The sequence below is a fragment of the Trifolium pratense genome, linkage group LG7 (genome assembly GCF_020283565.1).
Source record: "Trifolium pratense cultivar HEN17-A07 linkage group LG7, ARS_RC_1.1, whole genome shotgun sequence".
NCBI classification, from domain to species: Eukaryota; Viridiplantae; Streptophyta; class Magnoliopsida; order Fabales; family Fabaceae; genus Trifolium; species Trifolium pratense.
This window is the reverse complement of record NC_060065.1, coordinates 34,621,254-34,642,282: the sequence shown is the minus strand read 5'-3', so window position 1 is coordinate 34,642,282 and position 21,029 is coordinate 34,621,254. Positions and strand designations below refer to the sequence as shown.

Here is a 21,029-nt window from a genome sequence, read left to right as displayed (position 1 = left end):
TTTCTCAACCATAGTTTATACCTTATTCTTTTAAAGTCTAACAAATAATCTTCAAATTACGTATACCAAAAATGACTTTTAAGGAGATATTGAGTTTAAATCTTGAACATGTTAGAAATATATTATCAAATTTTAATTATTCTTGCTAACCCTCTACTATATCTATTGAATTAGAAGTCTCCGTGAGCTTAGCTCAGTTGGTAGGGACATCGCACTACATGTACAGGAGTCCGAGTTCGAACTTGGGACACTCCACTTATTCACCTTTAAGGTGGATTTTCTAGCCACTAGGCTACTTCACCAAAAAAAAAAAAAAAATTGGAGATGATGGAGAAAACAAGAGGGGTGAAAATAAAAGTAACTACAGTTGTAACTTTCACATGCAAAATGCAATGTATTAATACATGTTTGAATTTGCGGTGAGTTTTATAAAATCACAAACAACTATAACTTTACAAAAGTATTACAATTTTTAAAAAATACAACGACACTATCCATATGTTTGGTATATATGACGGTGGATACGTCAGAATCACGGTGATCTACCATGATTTCACAAAAATTACACTCTACAATTTTTGATAAACTAGTATAATTGTAACATACATACTAACATACATACCATAATACCAAACATGGACTATATATATAATTCTGAGTTTCTGACAGAACTAATGTGATACCATAAGTTATTGGAGCAAGCTCAATCTTTTGGAGCAAATAAAAGCTAAGAAAGCATCTTATAATTGGAACACAAGGACCACAATATATGGGCATCTTTCTCATTTATCTGATTTGACAGGATTCTATGTGATCCTTTCTTTGGCCTCTTGGGTCTTCCAAGTTCCAGCCTCTCCATTATATATTCTCACAAAAATTGTCTCATTGTGATTTGCAAGGCTAAGATAGCATCAAGTGTCCACATCAATAATTCAAAGTTTGCTTTTGTATTTGTTCTCTTATTATTAGGATAACGGTTTTGTCTTGGCTTGAGTAGTATAGTAGTGGTATTTAGTTAATGGAGAGACTGAAAATTGGAACACCTAAAATATTTCTTTTTCATAAGTAAATTAATAGTGGTATTAGACCAACAAATAATAATTAATAGTTGGTACGTAGTACCTATATACACATGCACATAATAAAATTATAGGTTATTTAAATAAACTTGATGACTAATTTTGTTTAGAGATCTTAAGATTTAGATTGAGTCTTTAACTCAAACATATTTTTTTTTACTAAAAATAAAGGATATTCATTCATTCAAACTGATAGAATACATCGATGTAATACAAATTCAAATTTGCTAAAAACAAAAAGGATGAATCTGCAAACAAACTCACAGCATCCATGTTAATAGCATAAAACGGCAAATTACATAAGCCTACTTATATGACTATATTGAAGTGTCTGGAATGTCCATGCCCCCAGATCTGCAGCGTTGATGACACAAAAATCGACATTGGATAGATTTGTACTTGATCGGATCTAATCCTTCAACCTGAAATAAATGAACACCGCACAAAGACGGGAAAACAAAATACACCGCACAGAGACGGCACGACAGAATACACCGCACAAGGACGGGATAACAAATAACACAAAACCAAACAAATATGTGAAAAATCACACTTATTTAATAACGAGAAAGAAAAAACAATTTGGAGGGGTGATTTTAGGTCAGGATTTGACCTGAAATCACCCCTCTTTGATAAACCAAGAAGAAGAAAAAAGGTGACGGCTAGGGTTAGAACTTAGGAGATACTAATGTTGTTTTTTAACTCAAACATATATAATTGACTTGTATTATAATGTGAGGGATGATTTTCAATTATTAAACACATTTTTAAATAAATCCAATTCATCATATGTGGAACTTACAACACAGGTTCAGAGATCGGACTTCTCTAAACACTACAACAAAAAACTGTATTTAGAGTTAATTGAGAGCCATCCGACTCTACTTTAGAGTTGGTTAAAGCCGAGTCAAAGTTCGACTAGAACTTGACCATAGGCAACTAGCCCTACCTAGACTTATTTATGGAATATATAGGCAAATAAACCATAGAAATTAAAAGAAAAAAAAAACCATAGAAAAGGCAACCAACAAGCTCAAATTCCATATCAATAAAATATTAGAAGTATGAATAAATTTTGGTTCTTGCTAACATGTGCCTAAGGGTACATGTTAAGGATCTTAAAATGAAAGTTTTGTATTGAGAAAAATAAGATTTTGACTTTGTAAAAGTTGAATACACAATTTTTTAGACTAATTTTCTATATGAAGTACCTTAAAATGTGCCCTTAAAGCATCTTTAGTGGTAGTGAACTAAGTGGGTAAACTAAGTTATTTTTTGTGGTTCCAAAGTGATTCGTAGGATTTAAGAAATTTATAGTTGATTTGAGTATTTTTTTTTTTTTGCTTTCACCACCAGTTTAATCTGGTTTGGGGACAGTTCTGACATCAAGTGGTTCCAGCCCCTCCTGATTGCAGTTGCGGCCTTGCGGGGGATCGAACTGTGGTCCTCCATACCAAGTTCACGTTAATCACCACCGAACCAACTAACGATTGGTTGATTTGAGTAATTTTTATTTAATGGCAGTTGTTTATAAAGAAATAGAACTTGACCCCACATATTTATATTTTTTTATTTATAATTTTTTTTGTTCAAATGGTTATTACGATGCACGAGTTTTGATTGAATAAAAAATTATTTTTTACATGTGAGAAATATGTAGCTTACGTATGTTGTATAACCAACGTGAATTATACTTAGTTCACCTACCATGCCAAGTGGCATTTCTCCAATGGTAACAAAGTATTATCAACGTTATTTATAACCACTTAGCCAACATGTTAGTTTATTAATGCTCTTAGGGTACATGTTAGTTTTTTCCATAAATTTTTAACATACTAGTATTATACTTGAATGAACAAAATTGACACAATATTGAAACCATATAAATTGAGAACAATTATTGTTCAAACGAGCATGAAATATTGAAATCAATCATGGAATAAAAATTTAAGCAAACCGAATGAACCAACATAGCCTAACTCATAATATTCAATTTAAGAGGGCCAAAATGTATCATAAAATATTTATAGAAGTTGAAACAATAGACAGAGTTCACATGCATTATCAAATGTCAAGCTATCAACACATTATTATCAACAAAGAAAGTTTAAGATAGTCAACCATTTCAAGCTATCAACACAGAGCAGGACGAGGGTATGCGAAGGCGGGGTGCGACGTACTGGATGGATACGAGGAGGGGGTTGTTGGATGATGGGCAATAGGTCATCTGCTTGATTGTTTGTTGCGGAAGAATCATCAGCAATTGGCTTATACCCTTTCAAAACTTGGATAATGGATGCAAAGCAGATATTTTCAGGAATGAGCTGCTTAGTAGGATGGAAGAGGATAAGACGAGGGGAATAATGAGCAGAATGAGTGGGTTAAAGGCAAGGGTAGGGCAGAGCAACTGATGCCTCTTTCTTTTGTTCCCCACTCGCTGGTATAGCATAGTTTTCGGTAAAGGAGAAGGAGGTCTCTGGCTTATTCAACTCTTTGTAAAATGGTTCAATAATCCGCTTCGTTGATTTCATGTATTAGATTGTTAGGTTGAGTTTCGTTGATTCGTTTTATGAAATTATTGAGGCTTTGGATTATTTGGCCACGTACTTTGTGAAATGGTTCAATAATTTGCTTCATTGATTAGGAGAAGGAGGTTAAAGCCCAACTCCGAAGTCTGCTTACCTACTTCCTGCCCTTATAGCTGCCATTCTAGTCTAGGAGATGTCCAACTGACTGTTATGGGATGGGCGGGTTAACCACAACTAAGTCGTCCACCCCTTTCAATCAGAATCGAAGAATATTGCAGATAATCAAGTTCATAAGTTATCTGTCTATCTAACACAGCTTGACACCGTATGGAGATCACCACACACATTACAAATAGATAGCAACAAGGATCATAATATGTCTGTCACTACTACAACGTAGCATATGTTCAAGAAACAAATATAGTTACTAATCACAATCTATATGGAAGTAAAAACTGCAGTTATCATCAATCAACTTGATCATCCTATCCTCTTATTCAATATTTCAACAATCTCCTTGAATAACAAACTAAGCGACCACACTCCTATTTTATAAACAATGCATATAAACAAACCAAAATCACAAACTCATCAAAACCAAGTACAAATATGATTCATAATATGAATGAAATACCTTCTTTGATTATCTGCCTTTCTCTTGGTTCAATATATAACAATTAACCACAACTAACCTTTTATTTTGAATTCATAAATCACACATTGTCATTCCACAAAAGCAACACCTGACTGTTGTAATAATTAATAAATTGATAAAACCGGAATGTGGTGAACTAAGGAAGAAATTTAAAGGATGCTTTCTTTTTTTGTTGTTTTACAAAGTAACCAATGAAAAAATTTTGAATCACACATCACCTAACATTACAGTTTCCAGACTCAAAAATGTACCTCTTGAAGTGTGATCATGGCACTACAACACTATGAAAGAGCTAACAAAGATAACGAGACACGTTATAAATTACAATCCACCACAACAACAAAAAACATAATACATGTCGAGAACCAATGGATTGGAAAGACAGCCAAAATTGCCACTTGAAATCGGAAAGCATTAGCAACATATCTAACATGTCTTGCAACTTTTCCTACAGTAGCCAGGAAGGCCTGCAGATCCAACCATATATTCAGGATTCTTAGTGCATTCTCCAAGGGCAGCCCATCGTTCGCAGCTTTCATGCTGATCAATGCAGTCTCCTCCAGCTCCCACCGTCTTATCAAATGAGTCCACATGAATCCACTTCGTTGCAGACCATTTCTCTCCTTCGATTACAGGGCATCCTGCATGAAGACTGAGAGTGTCTGGAATGGCATTTGGGTGGAGACTAAAGAATAGAAGTGCATCTCCTCTTCGTGGTTTCACTATGAATTGTCCGGGAGAGGAAAGAAAGAAGAAAAAAAAACAATTATTGAAGATTATTTGACTGGCAGAAAATGTGGAGTTACAGAATAATATAGAAGAAAAACCATAAAATAAATATTTGTCCAGTAACTCACCTGCTATTCCTTTTTTGGCACACTCAGAGAGATCCTCAATTGTTTCAGACAGTTTATGACGGTGAGATTCCTCTAACTAGCATTGTAAAAATATCAAAGTTAGCTACAAGAAGGGAAAAGAAAAGCAGAAACAGTTTCCCTTGCCAAGAAACTCCCAACTATTTGGCATGGAATTCATATTGAAGAAAATATTGCATAGTGTGCTTAGTGTCCATCGTTCACAAGTACTGTCAAAATATTTGAGCATAGAGAAAAGTCGTCCCAATCAAATACAAACTTTTCAACTACTCCAAATTTTTTGCTTCGTCTATAGTCTAAACATAGTCATTATCAGAATGATTGTGAGAAACTAAAAAAAAAATGAGAAATGCTCCAACATGTGTACTCATAAATACCATACTCAGACAGTAAGACAAGACAATTTGGCTCACTCAAAAATTGAATCATTCTAAAGGATAAATTCAGTTGGCGCAAAAAATTGTAGCGAATAAGAACCGAAGCTAGAGACTCAAGGTCATTTAAGGAGATACCAAAAAGAAATTAGAAAATTATAAACGAAATGATTTACCAATATGATTTTTAAGTCTATGTAAACATGCACATTAGATACTAGACAAACCTCTGCATTAGGGAACACTGTTTCACCACCTTTGGTCACATTAGTGAGATACATGAGAACAGTGGCGACCCGGTGTCCACCCCGAGCTATATTAACTTTATCAGCAAAGTAATCAAAATGTGGGTCATATTTCTGCCCGTGCTCATATCTTAATACTTGTATGTCTTCACCATTTTCTGAAATTCAATAATCAAATACTGTAAGCAATTGACTATTACCTCCATGTTCTAATTTTTTTCTGTTTGTATATAGGGCAAGGGGAGGATGGAAGGTAGAGAAGCTGGAAATGTATTTAACTTATGACACAAATTTGTGAAGATTTTGTTTTGATTCATGATATTATGAAGATTATTTGCATAAAAGAACTAGTGAATAACAATTTAAGACAAGCTACCCTTTGGGCCTCGAATGATACAAATAAATACTTCTTAATTCAGTCCCTCTGTTTCCGACTTTCTTTAGTAAACTTTGAATGCTTCTAAATTGTTCTCAGTTTGGGAATTACTATGGTATCCTGATGGATATGGTGCTTGTGGTAAATTTTCAAGCACTTATTGAATGCTGATTTTGCCATTAATGTTTGAAATAGCATTAACTATTATATAACTAGTAGCCAATCAAATGCTTGGTGGGTATCATACCCAGGGAATAAGGGTACATTAGACTATTAGAGTCTTTCTGTCTTTCCATATAAACAAACTTAGCTATTTCTAAATTGAGGTATGAACTGGACAAGTAATACAGGGCCTGTTTGAAAACAAACTTCAATGCTAAAAATGGAAAATTAGCATAGAAAATGATTTAACGGAGCTGGTTTTAAACCATAAAAAAACTGATATTTAAGTAAATAAATATGTACATAACATATAAGAAGCCGTTAAATATAATAGATTTAGTCATAAAAAAAATATAATAGATAACAACAGTTTCCTAATTTAAAAAATTACATGATAATAGTGAATGTTTATAACGTTTAAAGCTCGTAATTTTTATTAGAAGCTAAGATGAATATAGAATTGCAATAACAATTTCAAACTTCATAGTCAAAATAGGCTGTCCTGATATTGCAGAATGAGAAAGACTTGAAAAACTTTGAATGGCTGCAGAACACATGCAGTAGGAGTCCTATAATTTTCATTAATCATAATAACTCTAAAACCTAAAATTAGCATTACGGTTCATTAATGAATTCATTTGCCACAGTTCAATTCAACAAGCAAATATATTTATGAATGATTAGTCTAGAGCTGATTTCGTCTCATGCCTGTTTCTGCCCTGGCCTAAAAGGACAAACACAGGATACAGAGGATAATAAGCTCACATTTTCACTCATTTTAATTGTTTATGTGGCCAAAAATGGTTTGTGTTTAAACCAGACATTATAGAACAAGAAAAACCAACAAAATTAACAACAATAATAAAAGACAATCATAATCACTGTATCCAATTTCACTAGACAAATATATAGCAGCTTCTAGAAGGATATCACAGGCTTTAATCATGACTTTGTATATATCATACCTTTCGGAAGAAAAGTCCATGATGCAATCTTGTCTTCAATACCAGAAACAATGGCATCCTATAAAATGACCAAACAAAGTAAGACAAAAGTTAACAGAATTCAGAAAGTACTACTGTTTTTAGTATGAATAAAAAATTTAACGACACAAAAACTGAAAAACCCCCTGCAGTTTTTACACCACCAGCCAAAACTCAGACAACTACAAACAGCAATCCAAATATTCTCCCAAACATCACATGTTATTCTTCTATAAAATCCTTGATTACAGCAGTGCTCTTTCAAGGAAAGACAAGAGCTCGTGTCTAACATCACATAATTCACAACCAATAAAGGCAAAATCTGACCTTCAAATCCAAACAGAAATCCCAGAACACAAAATATACGTACTTTTAAACAATACCACCAAAGCAAATAAAATGGTTTTAAGCATAACTGTGCAGATCATAGAGCATAGAATTCTTATTTTTCTACAAAAATAGATGATTCCTCTATAGTTATAGCCCCAACAGTTCAGCATAAGATTGACATTGAATCTACATCTACCAACAGCAACCGCAAAAGGCACAGCGACAAAATATTTTGTTATGTTGTCAAAACCACAACACGTGATTGAGGCCGTATTAGCTACATTTGGTCACAGTTTTTGGCAATATCAATGATCGTGATTCGTAACCCGGCTGCAACAGTTACTACGACTGTTACTTAAAACTATAAAGAATAGGTTACTAATTAAGATTTCCCAAAGTAATTTGGGCCGCATTTGGCTGCAATTCTCCACAGTATCAAGGATCGCAATGCGACCACAACTGTTAACGCGGCCGCTATTTAAAACCCTATTAAAGGATATGTTATTAATTAAGGTTTCTAAAAGTAGTTGAATTTTTTATAATGATAAGAAAGTACTAGAGCCTAATAATGAATTTGTAGCAACATTAAAACTCTAATGGATAGTTTGCCACTCATTTAGATCCCACAAGACTCGAGGGATTAGTTGGAGATTAGTCTCTGCAGTTGCATGCGGGATTACACCCCAACAAAAAAATTAATGAAGTTGCAAATATAGAAAAACAAGAATTGAAATCAAAGCAACCTTATTCTTAGAAATGAACATGCCAGAGCTAGTTCTGACTTCGCTCAATTTGCTCTCACCGGACAAATTATCCGCCACTGCAGATCTCTTTAGCTCCGATTTCGCTATCGAAATCAAATGATCGCATTCCAAATCCGTCAAGAAACCTTTGTAAACAAAAGCTCTGCACCGCATCAAAATCATTAATAATCAACAATTTCATAACGAAATTATGATGAATTTGAGGGGCGAATTCGAATTGAGAAAGAGACAACCTTGGTTTCCATGAAACTTGTTTCACCTTAGTAGGATCGATGATCGCACTGGTTGAACCTGCGTAGGAGCTGAATGCTTGATGGAATTTGGAAATCAATAACAATGGAATTATCAAACACCAAACCCTAAAAATTACACTCATTTTTTTCTTCTACTTTCTCTTTTTTCCTATTCAATTTCTAACTAGATTCAAACTTTGGTTTATTAATTAATGTTTCACTTTGAGAATTTTGACTTTTGAGTATTTTATAGTACTTTCATTATGTTAAATTATTGACATAAAAATTTTCAACTTGATTATGCATTTATGAATTAGGCGAAAATTTTGATTAGATGAAAGTGTTAATTCCTTCTTCAGTTTAGCTGTCATTTGTTGATTAATCTAACGGTAAGTTTAGAACAACATAATGTACCAAAAAAAAAAAAAAGTTTAGAACAACACAAGACAAAGTAAGTTAGTTTAAGATATTGAATAAATTTATCTCGTATGATGTTATTTGGTAGGAAAAATGTTATTTTACTCACTTATGTCCTAAATACAAGAGGAAAACTATTTTTTAGATTTATTGAAAATTTAATGTAAAAAAAGTAATTTTCTTTTTATATTTAGGACCGGGTAAGTAGTATTTTAGATAAGAAGATAAAAAGCTATTCTGGGTTTAGTTTAGTGGTACAAGAATTTCAGTTTTTGTTTGGTATCATAATCAGTTTTAAAACCAAACATATTACAACTAAAGTTGTTTTGTTTAAGCCCTTACTTTTTTAACAGAGACGCATCCTAAATGACATGCAAGAAAGTAGAAAATATGACTAAACCACCAAATTTGCTATTAATTTTGTAATATGCTCTCAAATATGTCCATGAAATTATGAATTTTAAAATTACAAAAAAAAAAAATTTGATTCTTAATTTATTTACTCCTTAATCCTCCTAAAAGTAGTTTTTTTTACTAAATTGATATCGTAGTAACCGGATAAATATATGGATCAAATTAATAATAAGTTGTTAAAATATATGGAAGCGGTTAAATATAGAAATCAACTTAATAGTTTCAGAGAGTTAGATAGAGAAAATTTTAAAATATTCATAATCTCTGAGATATTGTTTACCGATATAACAAAATATTTTAATACGCATAAGTTAAGAATCAAACCTAACACATTTTTAAAGGATCCAAGATCCTTAGCACTTGTATCAATTCATCATTGGCTTTTTTTTTGGTAAGCATCAATTCATAGTTGGTACGTAGTGTTGTCTATTGAACTAAAAGATTAAATAACTTGCTGAAGAAGGCATGTCCAATTGATAATAATCACTGCAGCTCATTGAATAAGATGAAAAAGGACAGTCCCCATTTATGCTGAAAGATTAATTAGGGTTCACAAATTACACCTTAAACCATTTTAATTAAACAAAAATACATGCTACATGCACATGAGGTTCTTCCTCTTTATCTTCCTATTTTGTGTTTGTTTTGTTGTTAACCTTTTCAGCCAATGTTCTGGCCAACACTAAATAATCCACAAGTGGAATCAGCTCATCATACTAATCTACAAATAAATCACTTCTTTCGAAGTTTTTAATGTAAACTTTTGTTGTTCTATGTATCTTAATCATCAAAGACCATAATCTAATTTAGATTATTGGAGCCTAAAATTGTCTCCATGTGTCGATCCCTCTCGCCGCTTAATAACTTTGTTGAGTTGTAATCTTCTGCATCAAATAGTTCTTCAGAGTATGTCCTATGAAGTTTTGAGTTTTGCCTTTCTTTCAAGATTTTCTTGCCCTCTTCTTCACCTCTTAGTATCTGTAAGACCTGCATTCATCATTCAACAAAATAGCATGTCCTATATCAGTAAGATATCGTCAATAATGTATTTGTTCAATTTTGCTGCTATATTCCTTCCCATGTTAAAGTTATTGAACGAATTTATTTAATACTACCTCTGGTCCTTTTTATAAGAGACGGGTCATTTTTTAGATTCATTGAATAATTGATGTATCTGGTCTATAATAAGGTGTATGGAGTCAACTAACTAAGTGTATCATCTCATATTTTCAAGGTGTAGCTTCGTGAAGTGATATTGCAAGAACATGTTAGTTTGTCCAAGTATCTTTCATATGTTAGCAATATAGTTCAAAATCTACGGAATCGAACTAAAATATCTTATATATAAAAGGACATGCCTCACTCATATGTGGTCGCTGTATCGAGGCCTGGTCTATACACATAGAAGCTGTTAAGATTACAAGTTTCATCTGTTCTTCATCATAAGCACCTTGCAAAATTGGATCAACTAGCTCTTTGATGTTATTACTAGATAGCAAAGGTTTTGCCTGCCATAATTATTTACCATGTAGTAGATTAGAATCAACATTTTCAACATCAAGATGATCGAAAAATATAATGCAATAGCCAATACTTACCCACATCACCAGACTTTTTTGTGAACTATCTAAAGCTTGTCTTCCAGTAATAAGCTCCAATAATAGTACACCATAAGCAAAAACATCAGTCTTTTCATCTACTATACCATGCATGAAGAATTCAGGAGGAAGGTAGCTGTTTTATGACATCAACAAAAGAATTTATCGAAACGAAAAAGGGTTAAATTGTAATTACTGAAAAATTTATGAAGAACTTGTATGTGAAGCTGTTGAAAAGATACAAACCCAAATGTGCCTTCCACTTTGGAAACAGTATGGTGAGTCCATTGATCAGGTAACCACTTTGCAAGCCCAAAATCAGATATCTAGTTTAAGATTGGAGTTAAAAAGTGTAAAAAGAAACTTAGATGAAACAATTACATGCATAATTAGATTGCCAGAATCATGACGTGCCACTGTAGTTTTGGTTAAATTTACACTTTGCAGCTTCTACAAAATCAGTGTTATTGTGATTCCAAATATACACTAAGATTGCTATCAATTTTAGAACATAAGAAGTTTGCTGAAAAATGTATGTTCGACACAAATAATCATATTTGTGAGGCATAAGAAGCGCACCTGAGGCTCAAAATCCTCCGAGAGCAGAATATTAGAAGCCTTGATATCTTTGTGAATAATCCTTCTTTGACATCCCTCGTGCAGATAGCGAAGACCCTCAGCAGTCCCCAAAACAATCTTATATCTAAGGCTCCAATTCAATTTCTCTCTAGGTCCTGAAATCGAGAGAAGGGGAATAAACCAATTAACTAAAAACTTGAGTCGTATTTGAATAAACAGATGTTTAGGTCACTGGATAAGCTCAAATAAGTCAATTCAAATTCGAAACATACCATAAAGTAAGGACGACAAGCTTCCATGAGGAGACAATTGAAGAACAAGAAACATTCCACCTTCAACACCATATCCAATCAATCTAGCAATATTGGGGTGATCCACATGCACTATAATGCCAAGCTCAGACAAAAAATCTGCAGTCATTTCTTCTTGGCTACCTTTTGTCAACTTTTTAATGGCAACAAAGTTTCCATCTTCCAATTTACCTAAGTAAACCTCAGCATATCCTCCCTCACCAAGCAAATTAGCTTAAAAAATAAACATAACATAACTTTATTAGTCTAATCAGAAATGAAATACGACACTGACATAAACACGTAATAATTTGAGAAAATAGAAGTGATTGAATGTAACCAGATGTGTCACTGACATAGTTCGATCTAAAATTTAGGTGCTACATAGCTAGCTAACAAGCATGATGTCAAGATGAAAAGAAATATATATATATATCTTCTTAGTTTTCATACCATGGCTAAAGTTATTGGTTGCGGCTTGAATTTCTGCGATAGTGAAATTCTTCCATGAAGATTTGAAGCAGCAAAACTCGGCGTCAAAAGAAGACTGAAGAGCTGGAGAATTGAGAGAAGGGATAAGATCCTCCCTAATTCTTTTGCTTTTTCTTCTAGTAAGTTTCGGAACATTTTTCAATGGATGAAAGGTTTGAAAAGGCTTTTCCGATCCTTTCTTCAGTAGTTTAAAGAAACCACGCCACTGATTATTTCCTCTTGGACCTCCCTCAGAATCAGAAGTGCTTGCTCTTGAACTTGGTGTATCAGATTCTTGACTTCTTGGAGAATACTGATCAGACTGGTTTCCTTCATCTATCTCTAAATTTCCAAAATCTGATAAACATCATACATGGTATTTATTCCATCATTAGTACAATAAACAAACCATTATCTTATTCAAAGAGAAATTAAGGTTCAAAATATTTAGAAAAAAGTGCATGTTTGGAATCACGATCAATATGACAAAATCATGATGAATAGTGAATAGTGTAGTTTTTGTCAAAATCACAAAAACATGCCATAATTAATTCTAACATGGTAGCAGCACACCGTCATTCTGACAAATTCACCATCATTCAAAATATGCATTGGCGATGAAAAATTTGAGACGAAAAACATGAAATTCGTCTCTAACTCTATCAGTAATTCAACTTTTTTTAGTAGAGATGAAATTAAACAAAAGAGAACGGAAATTGATTTAGTACCAATGGTAGAAAAAGAATCAGAAAATCCAGGTCGTGGTCGTCTGGTTCTTGAAGTAACTCTATCTATTTGTTTTCTTTCTAACTTTTGAACGTCATTGCTGCAAAAATAGTCAATATTCATTATTAGCACATAAGAAATCATTAATGTTAACAATTTACATTGCCAAAAATTTCCAATAAACTATATATAATCAAATCAAGAGAACCCAAATTAGATTTTTGGTAGGAACAATTCTTGATCAAACTTTACTTACCTCGAAGCCGAATTCGGATTACTAGGACCTCATTCCCTTAAGAACCAGAGAGTTAATACAAAAAAACAAATCAAACGGCCCCAAGAACATAATAGTGCAAAACGGTGAATTTGACAGAATCATAGTGTACTGCATTGGTTTTGGTAAAAGCTACATTCTAGAGCTACAATTAAATCACTGTCTCACTTTGATTCTAAACATGCACGCAATAATAAGGGATATAAAAAGGCGAGAAGATAAAGATGTATCTCGAAAAAATATATAAAATTATAAACTCAATCCAAACATACGGTAAGCAAAAGATCGATACATCAATGTTAAGGAAACATTATAAAATACGATAACATGAAAAAATAAACGTTGCATGCATGGATAAAGAAATGTATGTTAAGTACCTTGAGGAAGAAGGTTGTGATGGTGGTGGTTCTCGTGCTACATCGCTCATGATGTAAAAAGAGTAAGAGATGGCTCCGAGAACCGGAAAGAGAATGTAGCCACGGGAAAGACGCGTAGAGACAAGAGAAAGAGAAAGAGAAAAGAGAGATATGGAAGAAAAGACATGAAAATGAAAGTAGCGGTTGGCATCATTTTTCTGTGTCTACGTACCATAATACTCTAACTTTGTACTACACATCCGATTTTTTATGCCCAAATTACGTTTGGCTTAACAAGAATATGCTTATTCAATTCTTTAGCTTCCTACATGTATTAATTAATGAAATATAGAAATTAAATTAGTGTGTAAATAGTTAGGAGGCTCGTCAATTTACATGCTCTGTTATATATGTAATTGTCTCTTGTCAAAACTAATGTGTTTTTTTTTTTTTTAACTCACACATAAATGGAGAAGTGAGAATATGAACTTCGCTCACGATGTTCAACTTAATAGTTTTGACATTTTTTTTCAATTGAATTAGGATTTGAGCAATTGTCATTAGGGATGAGCATCATGGATAAACCAAGGTCCATAACCAAATATCATAACCGGTTTGATTTTCACAAAACCGGTTATGACTATAACCACTTTTATAACCGGTTTTTGCTTTTAAAAACCGATTTTTGCTTTTAAAAACCGGTTTTTGGTTTAATAAATAGTTTTTTTTTTACAAAATACCAGTTTTTGAGTAAATCATTTAGTTTTCAATTCCAAAAATTTTTCAGGAAAAGAAGTATCCGATCTTTTTTCGGAAAAAATGTTCTGATATTTTATTCGGAAAAAAAGTTTCAATTTTTCTCGGAAATAAGTTTTGATCTTTTTTCGGGAAAAAGTTTTCAATTCTTTTCAGAGAAAAAGTTCCCGATTATTTATGGGAATAAAGTTTCGATTTCAGATAAAAAACAATTTCAGAGTTTTTTTCGGAAATTTTTTTTTTGATATTTTTTCGGGAAAAAAGATCTGATATTTTATTCGAAAAAAAATTTCTCGATTTTTTCCGAAAAAAGTTTTGATTTCAGATAAAAACAATTCCGAGTTTTTACCGGTATAAAATTTTACTCTCCTTTTGCGCTATATATATATATATATATATATATATATATATATATATATATATATATATATATATATATATATATATATATATTATATATATATGAATTCGGATTAACAAATGAGCATTTTAATTATTATTATTTCGCACTGGGCCAAGCCTAATCCACTAAAGAAATGAATCACGATATACCATGTTATAGAGACGCCCTAGATGCACACACAAACAAGTCCGGAAAGTTGACAAATAAAAAAGGGTCCAGAAACCTATTAGGGTTTCCATTTGAGAAAGGTTGAGAAACTCTTGAATTTGGGCCTTCTTTTCACACTCTTATGCATATGAAAATAATGGGAAAAATTGGATTATAGAATTCCTTCTATAAGTAAAAACTCATGATCAATTAAGATACCCATTTTCTAAACCCTAAAACCTCACACTCGGCCAACCATTGACTTGATCGTCAAAGTATTTGTAAGTGTATCATTCCCTTCGTAAAGCTACCGCCACCCTCAACCATGCAACGTCTCTCAGGTGGTCAATCAAATTCCACTCCAGATCAATTATCATTTGAAATAATGAAGAATTCTACCAAATATTTTGGCGTCTTGGATAAAAAACACAAAACTCTATTTATTTTCTATATGTTCTTAAATGGTCCACAAAATTAATTATCCTTGTGACTTGTGAGAATGATTACAGTGTTAACACCTTTTTTTTAAATAGTCTAGTGATTAAAATTTCACCTTTAAGATGAATAAGTGGAGTGTCTGAGGTTCAAACTTCAACTCGTACGGATAAAATGTAATGTTCCTACTAACTGAGTTAAACTTACAAGTATATAGTGTTAACACCTTGTACCACAAGTTTCACTTGTTTTTTGACTCTGCAAATTAACTTATTAGCTCGTTATCTTATTTAAAGATAGACTATAGTACTTATTTAAAGACATTAATATAAATAATTTTTTAAGTAGACTAATAAGACAGACCAAACTTTTAAAAAATGAGACTTTGATCTAAAATACGTCTATGACAAGTAACAAATCAGGCTTGTGCCTTGAATTTTTTAAACAGACCATTCTTGTGTCGCAAGGGGAGTCTAAAACATTGGGGGACCGTGACATTGAACTATGAGCAACCACATAAATGAATTTGACATTACATCTTTATTCAAAAACTTATTAAGGCAATAAGTATATATGAGTTACGTCGCTTATATATTGTTCAACACTCAGGTTTTCATCCAATGTGAGACTCTTTTACTCACATTTGATACACCAACATCAAGTAGTGAAAAATTCCTAGAAGGACATTAATGGTATAACCCTAATGTTTTATCTGAAAAAAGTCATTCCTCAATTCAAACTTACAGTCATGCAAATTCACAGCTGGAAAAAAAAAGAGAGATGCTGAAGTAGAGGAGATATCAGATATTACAAGCTAGGAATAATTTTATGTGATTAAACTTAATCAAGAATAATAAATTAGTGGACATTACGAGTAATCAATCCTTCAAATATAGTATAGAGGTCTTTGTTTTCAGGCCCAAAGATCTCATCAGCTTTCTTTAGTGTATCCTACAATTTTACACACAAAAACACAGATGAAGGAAATTAACTTAAATTCATATACAAATGCTACCATTAACAAAAGGGAAGTAGAAGCATGAAGGTTCACCTCTTTTGTTTGCTTATGGGAATTCAATTCCTTAACATTTGCTAAAAATGCACCAAACTGCTCGTAAGACAAACGGCTCCTAATGATAACAAACATGGAGAAATGAAAACAACTTATAGCTTATATGAAAACATATTGACTTTATTTTATCTTTTTTATAGAAAAAAAAATTATACATAAGCACTTATATATGCGCTTATTTAAGTTGTTTATTCAAACAGGGCTTAGTTACCCTTACCTGACTTGGCGAAAGAACTCCTTTCCATCTACCCGTGTTCGTCCTGAGACAATAAAAAAAGAAAAACTTGTGAGTACATGAATCAAGCATCCCTTCCTTAATTTATATATGTAATCCATTAATTAAAGTGATCCTATAAATGATCAAATTAAATAACTATAGAAAGTTAAAACAATAAAAAAAAAAAAATGAGCTTGAGCTAGCATAGAGATACTCACCGGTGTGTGACCCTGCGCCAACGCTAGACATTGAACCAGTTGAGGAAAACATTGAAGACCTGTCAATTTGTAAGGAAACCGCATGACGCCTTGGAGACGCCGGTTTAGATGTTCTCGTTGGTGTAACAGATGCAGAAACAGTAGGAGGGGAACCAGGAGGACTAATGTGAGGGGTCGTAGTTCGAGATGCTAACAGAATGTTATATGATGATGATACTTGAGATTTTCCACCTACAATGTTGAAAAACATAAACAAAAGTGATTCATCCTCTCCTTGTCTAAATGAAGTTATGTCATTTCTCATCTTGGCATTAGATGATATATACCATTAGATTCACGATCCTCTACGGAAGAATTTCCTGCATCAGAAGTATTGGTTCGCATTGGAGATGATCGAGAAGGTGGCAATGGAGCAGCATCTTCATCTGCAATAAAATGAGAACTTAATAGATCAAATGGTTTATTTATATGAACAATTATATTCAATTATCAATTATTAGGAATAGGATATATTTGGTCCTGTTGTTTTCATTTTGAACATGAAAATGAATGTTGAAAGAGTTGAAAGTACCTCCAAGCTGTGATGTGGAAGTTATACTTGCCTGACTATTTAACATAGCCGCAATTTTGGGTGATCCTCCCTGCACCAAAAACCATATTACATGTCAAATATTACATCAAACAATAATACAACAATGAATGATAACAAAAAAAAAAAAAAAAACTAAATAGATGGATCCTATCTTGCCACATTAGATAAGATCATTTTACTCAAATCCAACAAGCATAGATGAGAGACATACACAATAACATTAAGAATGTACTGTACTTATATTGTTCTTACATATGACACATGTTTTAACATAAGAAATAGAAAATCTAATATTATATTTAAGAACCATATTTAGAACATGCATCAAACCGACAAATTAAATTAAATTGAAAATTAATCGATCTAGTTTGTTTTGGATTAAAAGCCAATCTAAAGAGAATCGAATTGATTCGTTATGAAATTGTCAATTGAACACTATTACAAAATCATTTTACTAATACTTCCTCCGATCTTTTTTATAAGAAATAATTTACAAAATCATGAGCACAGTGACTCCTAGCACAGTGACAAGGCCTAACTGCACAAAAAAGTAATCTATAGTGTATTGTCTTTAAAAATATTTTGTCACCTAGTTCATTAGCTAAATTTTTACATTTTAAAGTGAATAAGTCGGAGTATCCGGATTACATGGTAAATCCAGTGTCCCTACCATTACCAATTTATGAATAGTATTTTTAATAAAAAAAAATGGAAATAACAACTTACAGATTTGTCATCATCTTCTTGAAGTGATTGCATAAGCGCCTTTCTGAAAACTTCCAACTGCATGCAATATTCATATTAAAAACACACTATTACAATGAACCACATTTCCTAAATTAATTGAAAATTAGAAAACCAATAATTTGCACCTTAGAGACATCTCTAGTAAGCTTTCTCACTGTGCTAGAAAGTGAAGCATTCTCCTTCAACAACTTCTCCTACAATTTTCATAATCTCAACCAAAACTAATTAAAATTCCACAAAATAACGAAAATAAAATAAAAAACTCGGACAAATTGAACCGGGTTTAGATAATTAGATTAGAAACCGGTTCAGACCTTATCTTGTTCAGCGAGTGCAAGCTTATCAGCGGCTTCAGAAAGTGCAGCGTGAAGAGGCTCAACCTGAGCCTGAAGCTCATCGATGAGCCCGTCTTTCTCGGCAAGTTCGGCGCGGAGAGCCGAAGCTTCTGATTGGAGAGTGTTGACACGTGTCGAAAGTGCAATGGAGGTGATTTTGCGTGCCACATCGAGTTGTTCGAATGGATCGGACGGTAGAACTTGCAGTAACTCCTCGGGAATATCAAGGCTCGGACCACTCGATTCAGCCACCAACATGTTGTTCTCTCTTTTTTCTCTTCAGTTTCGTTTTAATTGTAGTTATTAGTATATTTTATTTATTTATTTGAAATAGTTGTGATTTTATATTCATAATTTTGGGAGATGAATGCAGAAGCACTAGAACTTGATAAGAGAATGGAATTTTTTTTATCTATATCATCTTTTTGTTTTGTTTTTTTATATAATTATTATTACACATGTTATTGTTGGTTGCCATAATGTGTGGCTGTATAAGGTTTAAGAGAGGATAGGAATTGGAGCTCAGACAAAAATTATATCAATGGTTATTAGTCATTGTGGTGTGCAATAAAAATTTCTAGAGCATTTTCATTTTTTTGTTGAATTTATAGAAAGAAAAGAAAAAAAAAACTATTTTGGTGTAACTAGAGCAGTTTAATTTAGGTTAGGTGCATTGTTGAATTCATTGATATCATTCGGTTGGAGTATATTGCTAACTGTACAAAGAAGGATGAACCTATACCAATAGTATACTCAACCAAATCTATCATAAGGATCTACAATAATTTAGCATATCTATTGAGAATTTTAAGTAGATGAATTAAGAAGTATTACACTCAAACCCAAAAATAATGACCAAATTAAAGAAAGCTAATGGTTATATCTTAGAATGCAATCCATTGGTTAGAAACTTATTCATAGAAGTTCTTTTTTCCTCCAATAACCACTTTCAAAAAATCCTTTTCATATCCTTTTAAAGACGTCTTTTATCACTGATACTTAGATGAAAACACATATCATCTGCTAAGTGAATAATAGCAAGTGCTAATTCAAGTCAGTAATGATTTGATTTGTGGGATTTGTACTGTGACGAGTACGAAAATAAGGTTAAAGTACTACAGATATCAAAGCAGTTATTTCTTACTTTTCAAATGAGTCACACCACCGCAAGCCAAATATATAGGAGCAACTAATGCAATCCATTAGTTAAAAAATATATTAAAAAAAGTATTTTTTTTTATATTTATTTTTAAGATGTGTACTCCATTAATGATAGATTCTAACTAAATAATCTTAACAAAGACATTGCGGTAATTCTCTTCCAAGGAATCGTGAAGAATTCAAGGATCAAACAAAGATATTGGGCTTAACTAGTTAATGAACCTCCTTTGAAATAAATCGTTTGGGATAATTCAAATTCGAATTTTGGTGGAAAGAATTGTTGGTCAAACTTTACTTAGCACACAGTCGAACTCTAGATTATTGGGGCTCTCTTCCCATAAAAACCAGAGGGTTAATAAAAAACAAAATCATCAATGTCTTGGGTGGACCTATAACTCTTTTGGGCTTGGTTTCATTGGTTGGGCTTTTTTTCTCCGTTGTCCTAAACATTGGGCCTTTCTTCTTCTTGGGCCATAATAATAGCGCTCTCGCTCCTCTTCTTCTAAACTCTCAAAAGTGGGATAGACAATGTATTATCTCTTTCCGACCAAAGCATTTGTTGGAAGAGGTCAAGCCTTAAATGGATTTCAGTTATATGACTTATATCCAAAGTCACACATATGATTGGTTGTCGTTGATCGACCGTTTAAAACTTTTTACAGTTTATGAAAATTAATCTCTTTCAAAATTGTATAAAAAAGAATTTATAAAATATAAGAAAAAATCAATAAAATGAGCCCCAAGTCCACTTCAAGTAAAGAATGATAGCTTGCTTATAAGATTCTTAGATGACCTGCATGTTTAATTTTTAATTACATTTCAAACTATGTGTTCATTAGAAGGATGTTTCCACTACCCCTTCATATATAAACTAATATTAGTTATATTCTGTGTTTGTAAACTGTACAACAAAAATGAGCCCAAACACAATGAAAGAGAGCATCTTCATATTCTTTGCATCAACTATATGAATTATGGCTTATCTGACCCCACAACTTATCAAAAGTATGTTTTCTCTATGAAAAGTATATTTGATTTGTTATTTTCCAGGATAATTAATTATATTTTATTTGTTGGCATTGCTTTGTTTATTATTTTTATCACAGTGGAAAATCATTGAAACAGGCAAGGCAAGTAGGACAGAATAAGATTATTCATTATAAAATTCTCTATTTCTCTTCAAGTGAAACCAGACCATAATAATGGTCTTAGGACGA

General features: G+C 32.5%; 3 protein-coding genes across 3 annotated transcripts; all 3 read right to left on the bottom strand.

The window, feature by feature from the left end:
* Positions 1–4,391: 4,391 nt before the first annotated feature.
* On the bottom strand, positions 4,392–8,949 carry LOC123895616 (probable prolyl 4-hydroxylase 4). The gene is made up of 6 exons (XM_045946073.1): positions 8,605–8,949; positions 8,351–8,513; positions 7,260–7,317; positions 5,739–5,914; positions 5,120–5,195; positions 4,392–4,984 (listed from the first exon to the last, which is right to left on the bottom strand). The coding sequence occupies exons 1-6, from the start codon at positions 8,745–8,747 to the stop codon at positions 4,689–4,691; spliced, it is 912 nt and encodes a 303-aa protein (XP_045802029.1). The 5' UTR covers positions 8,748–8,949; the 3' UTR covers positions 4,392–4,688.
* Positions 8,950–10,236: 1,287 nt separating this feature from the next.
* On the bottom strand, positions 10,237–13,800 carry LOC123896321 (receptor-like cytosolic serine/threonine-protein kinase RBK2). Its single transcript, XM_045946726.1, has 9 exons — positions 13,751–13,800; positions 13,102–13,199; positions 12,356–12,730; positions 11,885–12,136; positions 11,613–11,767; positions 11,280–11,359; positions 11,034–11,169; positions 10,794–10,943; positions 10,237–10,422 (listed from the first exon to the last, which is right to left on the bottom strand). The coding sequence occupies exons 1-9, from the start codon at positions 13,798–13,800 to the stop codon at positions 10,237–10,239; spliced, it is 1,482 nt and encodes a 493-aa protein (XP_045802682.1).
* Positions 13,801–16,156: 2,356 nt separating this feature from the next.
* Positions 16,157–19,119, bottom strand: LOC123895615 (uncharacterized protein At4g15545-like). The gene is made up of 9 exons (XM_045946072.1): positions 18,631–19,119; positions 18,442–18,510; positions 18,296–18,352; positions 17,549–17,618; positions 17,304–17,402; positions 16,978–17,208; positions 16,760–16,802; positions 16,522–16,600; positions 16,157–16,421 (listed from the first exon to the last, which is right to left on the bottom strand). The coding sequence occupies exons 1-9, from the start codon at positions 18,907–18,909 to the stop codon at positions 16,329–16,331; spliced, it is 1,020 nt and encodes a 339-aa protein (XP_045802028.1). The 5' UTR covers positions 18,910–19,119; the 3' UTR covers positions 16,157–16,328.
* Between the last annotated feature and the right edge of the window lie 1,910 nt (positions 19,120–21,029).

Bases quoted from the DNA above. Each gene is read 5' to 3' on its own strand.
- LOC123895615 (XM_045946072.1), bottom strand. From the start codon at position 18,909: ATGTTGGTGGCTGAATCGAGTGGTCCGAGCCTTGATATTCCCGAGGAG. The intron at 17,403-17,548 runs GTACTTTCAACT...ATTTTATTGCAG, and splicing joins TTCCACATCACAGCTTGGAG to ATGAAGATGCTGCTCCATTG. The intron at 16,422-16,521 runs GTGAACCTTCAT...GTAAAATTGTAG, and splicing joins CCCATAAGCAAACAAAAGAG to GATACACTAAAGAAAGCTGA.
- LOC123896321 (XM_045946726.1), bottom strand. From the start codon at position 13,800: ATGAGCGATGTAGCACGAGAACCACCACCATCACAACCTTCTTCCTCA. The intron at 11,170-11,279 runs GTTTGTATCTTT...GTCATAAAACAG, and splicing joins AAAGTGGAAGGCACATTTGG to CTACCTTCCTCCTGAATTCT. The intron at 10,423-10,793 runs GCATGTCCTTTT...TGATGAATGCAG, and splicing joins AGCGACCACATATGAGTGAG to GTCTTACAGATACTAAGAGG.
- LOC123895616 (XM_045946073.1), bottom strand. From the start codon at position 8,747: ATGAGTGTAATTTTTAGGGTTTGGTGTTTGATAATTCCATTGTTATTG. The intron at 5,196-5,738 runs GTTTGTCTAGTA...TTACAATGCTAG, and splicing joins CAGTGTTCCCTAATGCAGAG to TTAGAGGAATCTCACCGTCA. The intron at 4,985-5,119 runs GTGAGTTACTGG...GACAATTCATAG, and splicing joins TGCCAAAAAAGGAATAGCAG to TGAAACCACGAAGAGGAGAT.